At 50.8% G+C, this 16,983-nt stretch overlaps 1 protein-coding gene across 1 annotated transcript in view; it reads right to left on the bottom strand.

Moving 5' to 3' along the window:
• The window catches only part of LOC117097956, a 154,894-nt gene that overhangs the window by 125,602 nt on the left and 12,309 nt on the right, over positions 1 to 16,983 (bottom strand). The window contains exons 7-10 of the mRNA XM_033236518.1: positions 15,458 to 15,638; positions 9,880 to 10,019; positions 2,953 to 3,055; positions 1,715 to 1,881 (exon numbers count right to left, since the gene is read on the bottom strand). Coding sequence (XP_033092409.1) covers positions 1,715 to 1,881; positions 2,953 to 3,055; positions 9,880 to 10,019; positions 15,458 to 15,638 — 591 coding nt within the window. The remainder of the gene's footprint in view (positions 1 to 1,714; positions 1,882 to 2,952; positions 3,056 to 9,879; positions 10,020 to 15,457; positions 15,639 to 16,983) is intronic.

Below are 16,983 nucleotides of genomic sequence, written 5' to 3'. Positions count from 1 at the left end.
TACAACGTGATTAAACCTCACACCCACTGACATCAACGGGGTGTCCTGGAGGGGATTCCAGAACAGACAGAGCACATTCATGGGAAAAGTGGGGAATCACAGCAGTCTGGAATTTCCTTGGTGGGAACAGACCCACTCAGCCTCTCAGTCAGGGCCGACGCTTCTTGGTGGCACAGGACATTCATAGTTGGGAAACCCTGCTGAGGGCTAGACAGAAACACCCTCTATTAACCTTGCAAACTTTTTTTTGTAAATCTAAAATTATTCTGGACCGGGCACAGTGGCTCCATGCTGGTAATCCCAGCCAGCACTTTGGGAGGCTAAGGTGGGTGGATCACCTGAGGTCAGGAGTTCAAGACCTGCCTGGTCAACATGGCAAAACTCCATCTCTACTAAAAATGCAAAAATTATCCAGGCATGGTGGCAGGTGCCTGTAATCCCTGCTACTGGGGAAGCTGAGGCAGGGAGAATCGCTTGAACCCGGCAGGGACAGAGGCTGCAGTGAGCCAACATTGTGCCATTACACTCTAGCCTGGGCAACAGAGACTCAGTCTCAAAAATAAATAAATAAATAAATAAAATTATTCTCAAATAAAAAATTCATTGAAATACTGTCTCCCTGCTTGCCCCTCACCCCCCACTCCCCCTCCTTCCCCCTCCCTCTCCCCAGACTTCACAAAGCCAGCACATCCCCAGAACCTGCCGGAGATCATGCAGGGCCTCCTAACTCGAGGACAGAACAAGAAAACACGACCCAGAGAGGCATGAACTCTGGCTTGCAGGTGGAGCATCGCATGTGAGGCAGGTAGAGGAAGCTGCCCTACCTCTTCAGGCCTCAGTTTTCTCACCTGCAAATTGGGGATGATAAGAGCACCTACTTCATGGAGGTATCTCAAGGGTTAAACGAGACCTCCACTATTGGCAGAAATTATTGACCTCATCTCATGCAGATTTCCTAATTTCCAGACTCATTAAATATGTGTGTTTATAAAAATAATAGCAGCTCTGATTTCAAGCGCTCAGAGTTCGTGCCAGACACCAGGAGAACCACTTCACACGCAGCAATTCATTCCTCACTATGAGCCCAGGATAGAGGTACCACTTCCATTGTCCTTTTAGAGATCAGAAAACAGCCAGGCATGATGGCTCACACCTATAATCCCAGCACTGTGGGAGGCTGAGGCGGGTGAATCACTTGAGGTCAGGAGTTCAAGACCAGCCTGGCTGACAAGGTGAAACCGTATCCCTACTTAAAAAAAAAAAAAAAAAAAAGATACGAAACTTAGCAGGGTGTGGTGGCATGCACCTGTAGTCCTAGCTACTTGGGAGGCTGAGGCAGAAGAATCGCTTGAACCCAGGAGGTGGAGGTTGCAGTGAGCTGAGATCGCACTACTGCACTCCAGCCTGGGCAACACAGCAAGACTCTATCTCAAGTAATAATAATCATAATCAGAAAATAGGCTCAGAAAAGTTAAGTCACTTGCCTGGGATCACATAGGTGGGAGGCACAATGCTGACAATTGAACCCGGAACTCTCTGATACCAAAGGCTCCCTTGAACCTGCCACAGTAGCCCAGGAGGTTGGGTGGTCTGGCCCCCTCCGCTGATCCTACGAAGGACTGGCACAAAAGAACCGATCACCTCCCCCGAGTCTAACCAGTAGCCAACCAGGGAGGGAGGATACCTGGGCCCTGGGTGCGGTGCAGGGACTCACCAGCAGCATGTGAACCATAGCATCTGTGGGCTGTGGGAGGAAGGCCAGTGATGACAGCCACACCTCCGCCTCGTCTGCCTCCACCTCCCCGGATGCGATGAGTTCCTTCATGAGGCCCACACAGTGCTCTGTCCCACAGGAAGGCAGGGCGTCCAACAGTGGTTGCCTGAGATCATCAAGGTGACCCACACGTGCTGAGCGCCTGCAAGCCTCATCTCACTGAAGTCACCCGGGGGTAAACTGAGGCTCAGAGAGGTACGGTGCAGACATGCCCACCCTCACACCTTGGGAGGGGCTGACCCGGGTCTGGGACCCCGGAGCCTGGCTGAGGCCTGCGGTCTTAGCACAGCAGCACCCAGCCCAGACCCTAGCAGCTCTACCCGCCCAAAAAACAGTGGTTTGGGAAAACCCACCCAAGCAAACGTCACCGAGTAGGGGTGAAAATCCCTAGCGGAACAGGAACCAACAATCAGCAAATAGTCTCTCGTTTAAACCTCAAATACTCAGCACAACATCAGGACATTTATTTTTTTCCTTTTTTCTGAGACAGGGTCTCTGTCACCCAGGCTGCAGTGCAGGGGTGCGATCACACCTCACTGCAGCCTCTACCTCCCCGGCTCAGGTGATCCTCCCACTCGGCCTGCCAAGTAGCTGGGACCACAGGTGTTCACCACCACCTCGAGCTAACTTTCAAATTTTTTGTGGAGATGGGGGCATTGCTTTGTTGACCAGGCTGATCTCAAACTCCTGAGCATAGCCCTGAGATGACCGAGTTAGTGCCTCAGAGATTCCCCTCTGAGATTAGGAATCTCTTTACCCCCCTTACTGGCCCCAGATCAGCAAGGTCTGGGTGGTGGAATCCCCGCCCTGCCCGGCACCTCCCAGCCCTGACTCTCCACCCCCGTCAGGACGGTACCCTAGGCTCACTGGAATGCTAATTCCAGCAAGAGGGTCCCTGTCTGGGGAAGGGAACAATGGCTGTCTTTATCTGCCAGGTCCTTCAGCTTCTGGTCTCAGGCAGGATCAAGCTTGGGCCCCGTGGGAACCTCCAGGCTCCCCACTTAATCTCCTTCTTGGTGCACGTCTTTGGACTAAGGACAAGTCACTGTCGTGGGGACGGGATGAGGCATCAGCATCCATCCCTCACTGGGAACCCGGAACAGCACAAATACTCCCCACAACCCAGGGATGCCCCCAGCCAGCTCCTGGTCCATCCCCCACCCGGAGAGGGGCCTTACCGTTGTCTCGGCATTTGAAGGAAGAATCTCGCCAGAGTTCCATCAGTTCACCCCCGGAAAGGCCCTGGAGCTGGGACACCAGTGTCAGGAACAAGTCCATGGCCTGGGATTCAGAGGGGGCAACATGAGACACCCAGCGGTGTAGGGGATCCCCAAAGATCACCTCACCCATCCCCTGCCTGCACGCACAACCGTGGGGAAAGTAGGAAGGACCTGCTACCTTCTCCCAAGGTGTCCTGAGACCCAGTGAGATGAAGCTCCAGGTCTGGCTTCTCCCTCACTTACACCCCCAGCCCCTATAAGCACACAAGCTGGCTCATTTTTCTTTAACAGGAATTTATTGAGCACCTACTATGTGCCTTGCATTGCACTCAGGATATGGCAGGAAAGAACAGGCATAGTGTCTGAATCTATGGCATCTCATAAAAGCCCAATAAATGCTCACTATGATTGTAATATAATTATTCTAAAGAGTCTTAGCATATTTCAAATATTTACTGAGGTAGCAATCTTTTCCTATATAATATATATACTTTTTTGTGTTTTTTTGAGACAGTCTCACTGTGTTGCCCAGGCTAGGGTACAGTGACACGATCTCGGCTCACTGCAACCTCCATCTCCTGTGTTCAGGCAATTCTCCTGCCTCAGCCTCCTGAGTAGCTGGGATTACAGGCACCTGTGACCATGTCTGGCTAATTTTTTGTAATTTTAGTAGAGACGAGGTTTTCCTGTGTTAGCGAGGATGGTCTTGATCTCCTGACCTCACGATCTGCGCACCTCAGCCCCCCCCAAAGGGCTGGGATTACAGGCATGAGCCAGCACACCTGGACCACTTTTTTTTTTTTTTTCTAAAAGACAGGGTCTCCTTCTGTCTCCCAGGATGGAATGCAGCAGCACAATCACTTCTTACTGCAGCCTCAACCTCCTGGGCTCAAGCGATCCTCCCACCTCAGCCTCCCATGCAGCTGGGAATACAGGCATGCATCACCACGCTCAGCTAATTTTTTTGTATTTTTCATAGAGATGAGGTTTCACCATGTTGCCCAGGCTCCTGGGCTCAAGTGATCCACCCACCTTGGCCTCCCCAAGTGCCAGGATTCCAGGCGTGAGCCATTGTGCCCACCCTTTTCCAATATTTCTAATTTTAAAAAATGTAATTGTTTTATATAATTATTAACAGTGATGACTAATAAAGGGCATTATAGAGGGGGCAGAGGGCCCGAAACTCAAGAAATAAAGGACTGTACTCAGAGAACAGCCCCTGGGTTTAGGACACATTTAGTTTCGGAAACCTTCCCTTCTGGTACCCCTGTAGTCTCAGGCTGACTGCATTGGCCTGAACCCAAAGCCACAGAAAGAGCAACAAGGTAGGAGCCAAGCCAAGCCAGGTCCTGGCTTCCTGCAGGAAAGCCCCCATGCTTCCCCCAGGCTTGACCAGGTCCAGGTCTGAAGCCCCCACCCACCCAGGGTTCCTCCGAGACTTGGACCTGCTTCCCTGACCCTGGGCCTCCCTGCTGTGTGTGGCTGTGATGGAATCCCTGCACACACAGCTCGATCTCAGCAAGATACAGCCTGCAACACAGACCCTAACTCGTCACTCGGCCCACCTGCCAACGTGTCTACCTGCCAGAGTCCAGGCAGCCTTCCCAGACCATGCCTTCTGTGGGCAGAGCCAGTGGCAACCCTCAGCTCTGTCTTTCCTTCCTCCTGTGGGACCCACGAGCCGGCCCCTGCTGCAGGCTAACTGCCACCATCGCAGCTGGCCCTGACCACTGGTAGCCTAAAAGACTCTATTGCCCAGTTTGGGTCTGCTATCCAAAAAAACTTCAGTTTCAGGCCTGCTTCCTTCCTTCCTTCCTATTGGGCTCAGCCACATTTCCCTCTGGCTGGTGGCTGCCTTTCACCGACTGCCGTTGGCACCCTGGGTTCGGAACACGTGTGCAGAGGGGCACCTGGGGATGGTGCCTGCCCGGGACCAGTCCTCCTGCTCTGAGCAAGCCTCTGACCACAAGTGTTACCCTGAAAATGGGCCTTTCAGATCTAGGCACAACAGGAGGGATCATTAGTGGCTCATCCTCGTTTCCCTTCACTGGAAGAAGAATAAACTCAAAAGGAGAAAAGAGGACAGATTTAGGCAGGCTACGGATGGAGGCAAAGGGTCCAAGGCTCCTGCCTAGAAATCAAGTCCGGGGCCTGGCGGTAGTTCTCGCCTATCATCACAGCACTTTGGGAGACCGAGCAGGGTGGATCACTTGAAGTCAGGAGTTTGAGACCAGCATGGCCAACCTGGTGAAACCCTGTCTCTACTAAAAATACAAAAATTAGTCAGGCATGGTGTTGCATGCCTGTTAATCCCAGCTATTCAGGAGGGTGAGGCAAGAGAATCACTTGAACCAGGGGGTGGAGTTTGCAGTGACCCGAGATCACGCCACTGCACTCTCCAGCCTGAGCAACAGAGCAAGATACCGTCCCAAAAAAAAAAAGACAGACATGTAAGTCAATAAGAAACCTGCCACCCCCATCACCACCAATAACACATGATAATAGTAATAAGGCTGGGTGCAGTGGCTCACACCTGTAATCCTAGAACTTTGGGAGGTCAAGGCAGGCGGATTACTTGCGGTCAGAAGTTCAAGACCAGCCTGGCCAACATGGTAAAACCTCATCTCTACCAAAAACACAAAACCTAACTGGGCATGGTGGCGCGAGCCTGTAATTCCAGCTATTCAAGAGGCTGAGACAGGAGAATCACTTTAACTCGGGAGGCAGAGGTTACAGTGAGCCAAGATTGCACCACTGCACTCCAGCCTAGGTGACAGAGCAATACCGTCTCGAAAAAAAAAAAAAATTGTAATAATAACTATGCCACTAGTTACTTAGCAAGGAGCCTTTACTGCATTCCAGGCACTGGTCTAAGCTGACAGAGAAGGAAAGTGACATTCAAAAAGTGTTTGAGTTAGGTGCCGCTGGCCACATGCTACTCAGTAGCAGAGCAGAGACTTGAACCCAGGGCACCAGCTCCTAAACCCACATTCTTAACCAGCATCCAAATGCAATGGCTTAAAAAAAAAAAAAAAAGTCCTGATTTGCAGCGTTTGCCAATTCCCATGGTGTAAATACACCCACCATGGTCAGTTTCAGGCAACCAACATGCAATTGCTAAGACCTGGGAAGAAATGCACCTTAGCATATCATACCATATTTCTACCATACAGTTACAACAACATGACTAACCTCTAATGTAAAGACAATAGCAAAATGTAGTAAAATAACCAGGTAGTTGTGGTTTGGAGTACTTAATACCTTTGTTTCTAATATAATTATTTTTCTTTGATTTTTTAATTTTTCTTCCTTTTTTTTTTTTTTTTTTTTGGAGAAGAGTCTCACTCTGTCATCCAGGCTGGAGTGCAGTGGTGTGATCACAGCTCACTGTAGCCTCAACCTCCCAGGCTCACCCAACCTCCTGCCTCAGCTTCCCAAGTAGCCAGGACCACAGGCATGTACCACCATGCTTGGCTTGTTTTTTGTAGAGATGGGCTCTTCCTATGTTGCCCAAGCTGGTCTCAAACCCCTGGGCTCAAGTGATCATCCATCTCAGCCTCCCAAAGTGCTGGGATTACAGGTGTGAGCCACCGCGCCCAGCCTATTTACTTGTTGATACACATTAGATGTACATATTTTCAGGGCACCCATGGAATAATTCGAAACATTCATCTAATCAAATCAGGATAATTGCAATATCCATCACCGTAACTATTTATCTTTTCTTTACATTAGAAACGTTCAAATTATTCTCTTCTATTTTTAAATGTAGCATTAATGTTAATTATAGTCATCATAGGAATCTATCGCGTGTTAGTCTGATTTCTATTGAAGTGTGTATTTGTACCAATTAGTCAGCTATGTTAATACAACTATTGATTTTGTTTTATTTTATTTTATTTTATTTATTTGAGGTGGAGTCTTGCTCTTGTCGCCCAGGCTGGAGTGCAGTGGAGGGATCTCTGCTCACTGCAACCTCTGCCTCCTAGGTTCAAGTGATTCTTCTGTCTCAGCCTTCCAAGTAGCTGGGATTACAGGCTTCTGGCTAATTTTTGTATTTTGAGTCGAGACGGGATTTCACCATGTTGACCAGGCTGGTCTTGAACTCCTGACCTCCGGTGATCTGCCTGCCTCAGCCTGCCAAAGTACTGGGATTATAGGCATGAGCCACTGTGCCTGGCCACAACTGAATGTTTAAAACAGCACTGTTTAACAAACCAGTCTGCAGGACACCTGGAAATCTACTCACCCACTCTTGTGAGCCAGTCCTGTTCTGCCACTGTCCATACCGTTTCGTGACTGCACACAGTCAGCCCTTAATAAACATCTGTAACTCGAGCTCCTTGTTCTCAGATATCTTCTCAGATTCTCAGAGTCTTAGGTAATCACCTAAGATTGGTGATTACCATGCCCTCTCCCAGCCATCTTTCCTGGCAGCCTGGAGAAGTTGGCCCCGCTGGCTCCCTCTCTGTCCCCTCCCACCCCCATGCACCTTTGCTTCCTCCTCCTTTGTTCCTTAGGGACGCCCTTGGCCATCCCATCCTCTGCCCCCCACATCGAAACTCCGGGGCCTCTCTACAGAGGGCCTGACTAGGGGTTTGCTTTCTATTGAGTGCTGAGTCCTGGTTTTGTCTCCGGACTGAAAAACAAACCTTGTCTCCCACCCACCATCAATGGGGAGCGGCAGAGGCATTTCAAGCCAAAGCTCATGAGGTCTGTCCCCCTGGCAACCCAGGCAGGCCCTCAGCCCTCCCAGGGGTCCAGGAGCTGCGTGGTGTGCACCGATGTGTCCCTGTAAAGCCATTTCCAGCAACAGGGTCCTCAGCTTTTTACCCCTCAGCCCAGGGGACCTCCCCGGTGGCAGTAACTTCCTTTTCAGTCTGTAAGTAAAAGACAGCCACACAGTGCCCTCTGGAGCTAGCTCCGCCAGCATCCAAAAGTGGAGACCCAGGCCCACAGCCCTTGCCCTGAGCCACGTTTGCCAGGGGAAATGTCCAGTTAGGTGGTCAAGGGTACTTTTAAGGCCAAAGAACGCAGTCCTGTCTTCCCATCAAGCCATGAGGTTCAGCAGTGCGACGGTTACAGCACAGGTCACAGAGCAGCAGTCCCCTACTGGTGACAACTGCGCTCCCCAGGGCCATCTGGCTGCCACGGACTACAGGTGGGGATGATGATAACATCTAGTGAGGAGAGGCCAGAGATGCTGCTAAACATCCCACATTGCACATGACAGCCTCCCCCACATCCCCCACAAAGAATGACCCAGCCCTCGATGTCCACAGCACCCAGGGTGAGAAACCCTGCCTTGGGCCGGGCTGCCTGGGTTAACAGCCCAGCTCTATCACTTACTAGCAGTGTGGCTTTAAGCACATTTCCTAAACTCTTCAAGCTTCAGTTTGCTCATCTGTAAAATGGGCACAATGATATGAATATCACTGAGATGATTAAATTAGGTAACACAAGTCAGGCCCTGGAGCTTATTGTCTGACCATACACTAAGTGCTCAATTAAACTATAAAGCCTTGGCAGAGTGCAGTGGCTCACGCCTGTAATCTGAACACCTTGGCAAGCTGAGGTGGGAGGATTATTTGTGTCCAGAAGTTCAAGACAAGTCTGGGCAACATGGCGAAACCCCGTCTCTACAAAAAACACAAGAATTAGCCAGGTGTGGTGGCATGCACCTGCAGTCCCAGCTACTCTGGAGGCTGAGGTGAGAGGATAGCTTTAGCCTGGGAGGTCAAGGCTGCAGTGAGGCATGATTGCGCCACTATACTCCAGCCTGGGCAACAGAGTGAGACGCTGTCTAAAAAAAAAAGGCTGGGCACAGTGGCTTATGCCTATAATCCCAGCACTTTGGGAGGCTGATGTGAGCAGATTACGAGGTCAGGAGGTCAAGACCATCCTGGCTAATGCGATGAAACCCCGTCTCCACTAAAAATACAAAAAAAAAAAAAAATTAGCCAGGTGTGGTGGCGGGTGCCTGTAGTCCCAGCTACTCGGGAGGCTGAGGCAGCAGAATGGTGTGAACCTGGGAGGTGGAGCTTGCAGTGAGCCAAGATTGCACCACTGCACTCCAGCCTGGGGGACAGAGCAAGACTCTGTCTCAAAAAAAATTATAGAACATTGAATGGAGACCCCCAAAATTATATGTCTATGTCCTAAGTCCTAGAACTTGTAAATTTCCCTTATTTGGAAAAAGGATCCTTGCAGATGTAATTAAGTTAAGTATTTTGAGATAGGATTATCCCAGATTATCTGGGCGAGTCTTCAATCCAATGACACATCACTTTCCTCCCCCAGGGACTGTACCATGCTAAACCATCTCTCTTATGCTTTGCATATTACATATGGGTTCAGGGCCCTCTCTCAGAATAAGACAGGTGGGGAGGAGAATCTCATCATCACAGCTCAGCCTCAGGGCCTCAGATTCTTGATGATCACCAAAGAAGGAAGTGGCCATAAGTCTCAAAGCCACATCTGCCTCTAGACTTTAAACAGCCAGGAGTTTTAGAGGAGGCCTGGCCCATGTGTTTCTAACTTTGTTGCAGGAAGTCCTCCATGCTGAGGCTCACACGTGGCTAGGTCTGGGAGGTTAGACTGCGAGTGAGCAGGACTGTTGTGTGCTCCTAGACAGACAGAAGAGAAAAGGCTTCCCCTCTGCCCACATCCAACCTGGACTGGAGCACTGGCTTGGCATAGACCATCTAGATTTCCTTGCTTTTGCAATGAGGCACAGTTGTGCAGTGCACAACCTACCACCCATACGTGACAGCCCTGACATTAAATATCTGAGAGGATGGACCATGATATGGGCAGGAAGAGGAAGGTGTCCTAGGGACTCAGGGCCAAGAAAGACCCTGGCCTGGGGCTGGAGAAGCCACTTACCTCCAAGCTAGTGGTCTGAGCCAGGCACAGCCTCTTCACTAACATGGCTGCAGTGGCCACCATGGCCTGGGATGGTGTCTCCTCCCACTCATACAGCAGGCTACTTGGGGTCATGTCTTCCTCATCTCCAGCATCTGGATCTGAGATGGGAAGAGGTGGATGGGATGACCATATGGGGAGAGGCCAGAGTGAGCTAGAAAGCCCTCTGGGAGTTGCCCCCATCCCCACCGATGCTTCCTTCAGCATGTTTCAGGCAACAGGTAAGGGGGGTGTCTACGAGGGAAATCATGGCACCGTCCTTGCAAACAGCCTAAGATGGGAAGCACCTATGTACCCACCAGTGGGAGCTGGGCAAACAAACTGTGGACCACTCACACCAGAGAACACTCCCTCTGTCACCCAGGCTGGACTGCAGGGGCACGATCTCGGCTCACTGCAAGCTCCGCCTCCCGGGTTCATGCCATTCTCCTGCCTCAGCTTCCTGAGTAGCTAGGAATACAGGCACCTGCCACCTCGCCCGGCTAATTTTTTTATATTTTTAGTAGAGACAGGGTTTCACCGTGTTAGCCAGGATGGTCTCAATCTCCTAACCTCGTGATGCTCCCACCTCGGCCTCCCAAAGTGCTGGGATTGCGGGCATGAGCCACCACGCCCGGCCAACACTGAGTATCCTTTAACATAAACAGGTCAGCAAGACATGCCCTGCCTCGGAAAGATCTCCAAGCCATCGAGTGACCAAGGCAAGATGCAGAACACTGTATGGTTCAACAATAAAAATAGACTGCTCTAACACAGGCACAGAGGCTCACGCCTATAATCCCAGCACTTTGGGAGGCCAAAGTGGATGGATGGCCTGAGGTCAGGAGTTCGAGACCAGCCTGGCCAGCATGGTGAAACCAGTCTCTATTAAAAATACAAAAAATTAACTGGGCGTGGTGGCAGGTGCCTGTAGTCCCAGCTACATGGGAGGCTGAGGCAGGAGAATTACTTGAACCTGGGAGGTGGAGGTTGTAGTGAACTGAGATTGTGCCACTGCACTCTAGCCTGGGCCACAAGAGCGAGAGTCTGTCTCAAAACAAAACAAAACACCAGACCACCCAAACAGACACAGTCGCCTACGTATCTGTAAGTATACAGAATTTGTCTGGAAGAGTATACTGGAAGCAAGGAATGGTGTCAGCCTCTGGGGAGGGGGGACTCATTTTAACGGTGTCCTTTTGTACCATGTCACACATAACCTTGTCAAAACAATACATCTTAATCTCTCTCATGCATTCAGTCCTATGACTGTTTCCTAACAATGATGGATGACGGCAGAAACTGCCCTCTGCTCTGCACACAGCCATGGTGTTAACTTTTCCTGAGCCCCGCTTGGACCCCCACACCTCAGCCAAAGACCTACCCTGGAATCCACAATCCACACCTCCCTCAGCTTCAATGCTCCTTGGCAACGGCATGCGCCTTCTAGATGCTGTCCACCACCACCTGGCTGCCTGCAGGCCTGGGCACCCGCCCTCACAGTGGGTCTGGCTCCACACAGGTGCACACATTCATCCATCTAATCCTCAGACCTCTCCTTAGCCCCCAAGTGCCTGGGACACAAAGAGGTCGCTCCTGCCCCAGGGCCTTTGCACTTACCGTTTCCTCCCTGAATGCTCTTTCCTGCATCTTCCCAAAGCTGATCTTGTCTTACCCTTCAACAAAATCATTACTTCCTCAGAGACCCTCTTACCCACCACCCCCACCCCACTGCTGCCCCATCTAAGTCACCGGCTGTCATGTGGCTGTTTAACTTCTTTCCTGACCCAGATCACAATCTCAAGCCACCCTGACTGGGTTTTTCCCCCCACCAGTGGTTTCCCCCTCCCAGAAGGGTGTCAGTCTCAGTGTGACAGGAATGGAGTTGACCATGATCACAGCCCTGTCCCCAGAGCCCCAGCAGTGCTTAGCACCAACAGGTGCTCAGATAAGCATTTGGGGTAAGCATGAATGAAAACACACTCCTGATGACTAGCCAACAATCTGCAAACCTAAGGAGAATTCTCCCATGACAGCTGGGAACAGATGACTGCAACCCAGGGAGAAGGACGGGCCCAAGTCAGGGCCGTCTGAGCCCAGCGCAGAACTTCAAGGAGGGATAAAGGCTCATTTCCGAGTGTGCCTTTGGGATCAGGCCCTAAAGAATGGGGCCAGGAGGATGTGAACTAGTGTTCATAGATGCCACATGTCAGATGCTTAGCTAAAGGCAATGATTTTCTTTTTTTTCAGAAGGGGTCTCACTCTGTCACCCAGGCTGGAGTGCAGTGACACGATCACAGCTCACTGCAGCCTCGACCTTCTGGGCTCGGGTGATCCTCCCACTTCAGACTCCCAAGCAGCTGGAATTACAGACACGCACCACCATGCCTGACTAATTTTTTGTATTTTTCACAGTGACGGAGTTTCATCATGTTGCCAGACTGGTCTTGAACTCCTGGAGTCAAGCAGTCTGCTCCCTTTGGCCTCCCAAGGTGCTGGGATTATAGGCTTAAACCACTGTGCCCAGCTGACCATTTTCTGTAACTTTCCCCATAACCTATGGTGTAAGGGGTGACCTACCTATATATTTACAGCTAAGGAAACCGAGGCAGAGAGAAGCTATCGGCCCAAGTCACACAACATAGAGTCAGAATGTGAATCCAGTTCTGACTCCAAAAGCCTCCTGGGAATGACAATGAAAATAGGAAAAAACTCCTCCATACCACAGAATATTATTCAGCAATGAAAAAGAAAAAATTCCAATTCATGCCCCAACATGCATGAACCTTAAACACTGTGCTGAGTCAAGAAGTTAGACACAAAAGGGCACACTTTATGACCCCATTTATATGAAATTCCAGAACAGGAAAATCAGAGGAAGAAAGTAGTTGACTGGCTGCCAGGGTCTGGGAAGATGACGGCTCATGAGCACAAGGTTTCTTTTTAGGGTGATGACAATGTTCTAAAGTTGATTAAGGTGGACCACAGTGGTTCACACCTGTAATCCCAGCACTGTGGGAGGCTTCAGCAGGAAGATCACTTGCAACCAGGAGTTTGCGACCAGCCTGGGCAACACAGCGAGACCCTCTTTCTACACAAAAAGTTTAAAAAATGAGCCAGGCATGGTGGTGCACACCTGTATTGGGGAGGCTGAGGCTGCGGGAATCCCATGAGCCGGAGAGGTCGAGGCACCATTGCATTCCAGCCTGGGCGACAGAGCAAGATTTCCTCTTTAAAAAACTAAGTTGAAGACTGGGCATGGTGGCTCACATCTGTAATCCTAGCACTTTGGGAGGTCAAGGTGGGCAGATCACCTGAAGTCAGGAGTTTGAGCCCACTGGTGGTGAAACCCCATCACTACTAAAAACACAAACTTAGCTGCGCATGGTGGCAGGTGCCTGTAATCCCAGCTACTCAGGAGGCTGATGCAGGAGAATCGCTTCAGCCCAGTAGGAGGAGGTTGCAGTGAGTTGAGATCACGCTACTGCACTCCAGCCTGGGCAACAGAGCCAGACTCCATCTCAAAATAATAATAATAATAATAAAGGGGCCTGGCACGGTGGTTCACGCCTGTAATCCCAGCAATTTGGGAGGCCGAGGCAGGCGGATCAGACACCTGAGGTCAGGAGTTTGAGACCAGCCTGGTCGACATGGGAAAACCCAGTCTCTACTAAAAATACAAAAATTAGCCAGGCATGGTGATACACACCTGTAATCACAGCTACTCGGAGGCTGAGGCGGGAGCACTGCGTGAACCTGGGAGAGGAGGTTGCAGTGAGCTGAGATCACGCCACTGCACTCCAGCCTGGGTGACAAAGCAAGCCTCCATTTCAAAATATAAAATAAAATAATAATAAAGTTGATTGTGGTGATGATGGATGCACAACTCTGAATATACTAGAAACCACTGAACTGTACACTTTAAATGGTGAATTCTATGGTATGTGAATTCTGTCTTAATAAAACTGTTTAAAAGGAGGAAAATGAAATCTCATCCAACTCAGTGGGGCACCACTGGGTCCTGGCAAGCCTGGATGCCCCCAGGCACAGCTAGTTTCTGCAGCTGAAGGTTGATGTGCAGGGAGGGCAGACCAAGCTGGGATCCTAGAAGGCGTCCCGTCGTGCAGAGTGAAGCCAGGAAAATGCCAAGGTCCCATCTAGAGGGTTCTCTCCCAGGGGATGCTGGGAGCCTGCCCACCAAGGCAAACACAACTACCAGCCAGGGCTGCGGAACACACGGCAGGGGTCCAGGTCCCAGCCCTGCCTCTCACTGACTGAGTGACCTTGAACAAGTCATTTGACCTCTTTGAGCCGCAGGTCACTCATCCGAAAAATTTAATTGGTTGGGCACAATGTCTCACACCTGTAATCCCAGCACTTTGGGAGGCCGAGGTGGAAGGATAATTTGAGCCCAGGAGTTCGAGACCAGCCTGGTTTATGAAAACCCGTCTCTACAAAAACAAACAAACAAATGAAAATTAACCAGGCATGGTGCTATGTGCCTGCAGTCCCAGCTACCTGGGGGACTGAGGTGGGAGGATCACCTGAGCCTGGGGAGTCTGAGACTACACTGAGCCCTGATCAGACCACTGCTGTCTAGCCTGAGCAACAGAACGAGACCATGTTTCAAAAAAAAAAAAAAATTAAAAATTTATTTCTCGAGATGGAGTCTTACTCTGTGACCCAGGCTAGAGTGCAGTGGCATGATCTTGGCTCACTGCAACCTCCGCCTCCGGGGTTCAAGCGATTCTCTGGCCTCAGTCTCCTGAGTACCTGGGATCACAGGTGCCCACCACCACTTCCAGCTAATTTTTGCATTTTTAGTAGAGACGGGGTTTCTGCATGTTGGCCAGGCTGGTCTCTCAACTCCGGAAATCAAGTTATCTGCCTACCTCGGCCTCCCAAAGTGCTGGGGAACCACTGCACCCAACCAAAATTTTTATTTAAATTTAACTAATGACAGTACCTTCCTAATGGGGTTTTGATGAGGATTAAATTAAATACACATAAAGCACTCAGCACAGCCACTGGCCCACAGTAAATCCTTCCAAAATCCCAGCAGTCAGAGTAACCATTCTTATTTCATTGTTCAGGAAGATAACTGGTTTCCAAACATGGAAAAGCAATCCTCCCCCGAGACACAGACCTCGCTTGTTTCGTTCTGTGCAAAATTGTAGGAGGGCACCAAGTCCCAGGTAATGTTATGTGTTAGCAGGAACTTTCTGGAAAATCAGAAAACCTGGGTCAGTTTGCCTCTAAAATGGGCAGACTGAGGGGTTGCTGAATTTAAGGTTGACAAACACAAGATTCTGTCTTCACCAAAGACATCCCAGGGAAAAGGGGCTCAACCAACCCAGGGCCATTTTATCTGAGCCTGCAGAAAGAGCCTGGATAACCTTCTAGAAGTGGCTAACTCTCCTGATGACGACCATTTTCAGAAATAGGTCAGAGGTGTCCAGGCCGGGACAGAGGGATGGAGCCTGGGCCTGCCTGGGTCCCTCTGGCCAGATCACCCTCGCACCACGGTCAGGGGATGGCCACCAGGGAAGGCTGAGATCACCTGTGCCCGCTGGATCTTGGAGCATCTCGTGCAGCAGGCTGAGTGAGGAGAGGGTCCGCATCTGCACAGCGCTCGCCTTTGCAGACAGTGGCCCTGCAGCGTCCAGCTCTGTGCAGGAGGCCTCCCGCAGCACGCCGGCCCGGAAGCTCTGGACGCAGGTCAGGCGGGAAGTCAGGCCGGGCTGCAGACCAAGAAGGGAAGAGACAGCTCAGGTCAGGAGCTAGCCATCCACAAGACCCAGCTGGAACCAAGGGGAGGAGGAATGAGGGCCCCCCCATCAGAGCCACAGGCCCCACCCCTCTCTCAGCAAGGCTGGGGAGGAGATGCTGACGGCTGCATCCCAGCATCACCCACCCCTGGCTCGCCTGGGTTGTGGCAACAGCAGCCCAGGCAAAGGCAGATGGGAGGTGACAAGGACGAGGGGAAGCAAGAAAGTCTAGCAGACAGTGACACCCAGGAGAGGAGTGATAAATGTTTTCAGTACGAAAACATTCAAATCAGCTCCACCTCCACCTCTCAGATGCTGAGACTTTTGATAACAAGTCAACATGAACAATGATCACTTCTCATCCTCCTGCAGATGTTTGGTATTTACAAAGCCCTTGCCTCTTCAGGGAGCTGGAGACAGAGGTGTAGAGGAGGGCTTGGGGAAAAGGACAGAGGGGCGGGTGCGGTGGCTCGTTCCCATAGTTCCAGCACTTGGGGAAGCCAAGGTGGCAGGAATGCTTGAGCTCAGGAGTTCAAGATCAGCCTGGGCAACATAGCAAGACATCATCGCTACTAAAAATAAAATAAAATAAAAAATTAACCAGAAATGGTGGTGTAGTCCCACCAGTTGTAGTCCCAGCTACTTGGGAGGCTGAGGCAGGAGGATCGATTCAGCTCAGGAGTTCAAGATCAGCCTGGGCAACATAGCAAGACACCATCTCTACTAAAAATAAAAATAAAAAAATTAACCAGGAGAAGTGTCTTGTGCCTGTAGCCCCAGCTACACTCGAGAGGCTGAGACAGGAGGATCACTTGAGGCCAGGAGTTGAAGGCTGCACTGAACCATGATCACACCACTACACTCCAGCCTGAGTGACACAGTGGGATTCTGTCTCTAAGGAAATAGATACATACATACATACATACATACATAAAATAAACTTTCTTGAAGGAAAGAGGAGAGGGAAGGGAAGGAGAAGGGAGGAGAGGAGGTAAAGGAAGGAGGACCAAGAAGAGAAGGAATTGGCGGAGAGGACAGGAAGAGCTGAGGAGGGAGGAGAGGAGAAGGGAGGAGAGGAGGAGAGACAGAGGAGGAGAGAGGATGGGAGGAGGAGGGAGGGAGGAGGAGAGGAAGAGGGAGGAGGAGAGGAGGAGGAAGGAGGAGAGGAAGAGGGAGGAATAGGGAGGAGGGAGGAAGAGGGAGGAGGGAGGAAGAGGGAGGAGAGGACAGAGTGAGGAAAGGAGGGAAGAGGAGGGAGCGAGGAAAGGAGGAATGAGGAGGGAGAAGGAGGAGGGAGGAGAGGAGAGAGGATAGGAGG

Source organism: Trachypithecus francoisi, unplaced genomic scaffold (genome assembly GCF_009764315.1).
Source record: "Trachypithecus francoisi isolate TF-2019V2 unplaced genomic scaffold, Tfra_2.0 Lachesis_group15, whole genome shotgun sequence".
Classification (NCBI taxonomy): Eukaryota; Metazoa; Chordata; class Mammalia; order Primates; family Cercopithecidae; genus Trachypithecus; species Trachypithecus francoisi.
This window is presented reverse-complemented; position numbering and strand designations above follow the sequence as displayed.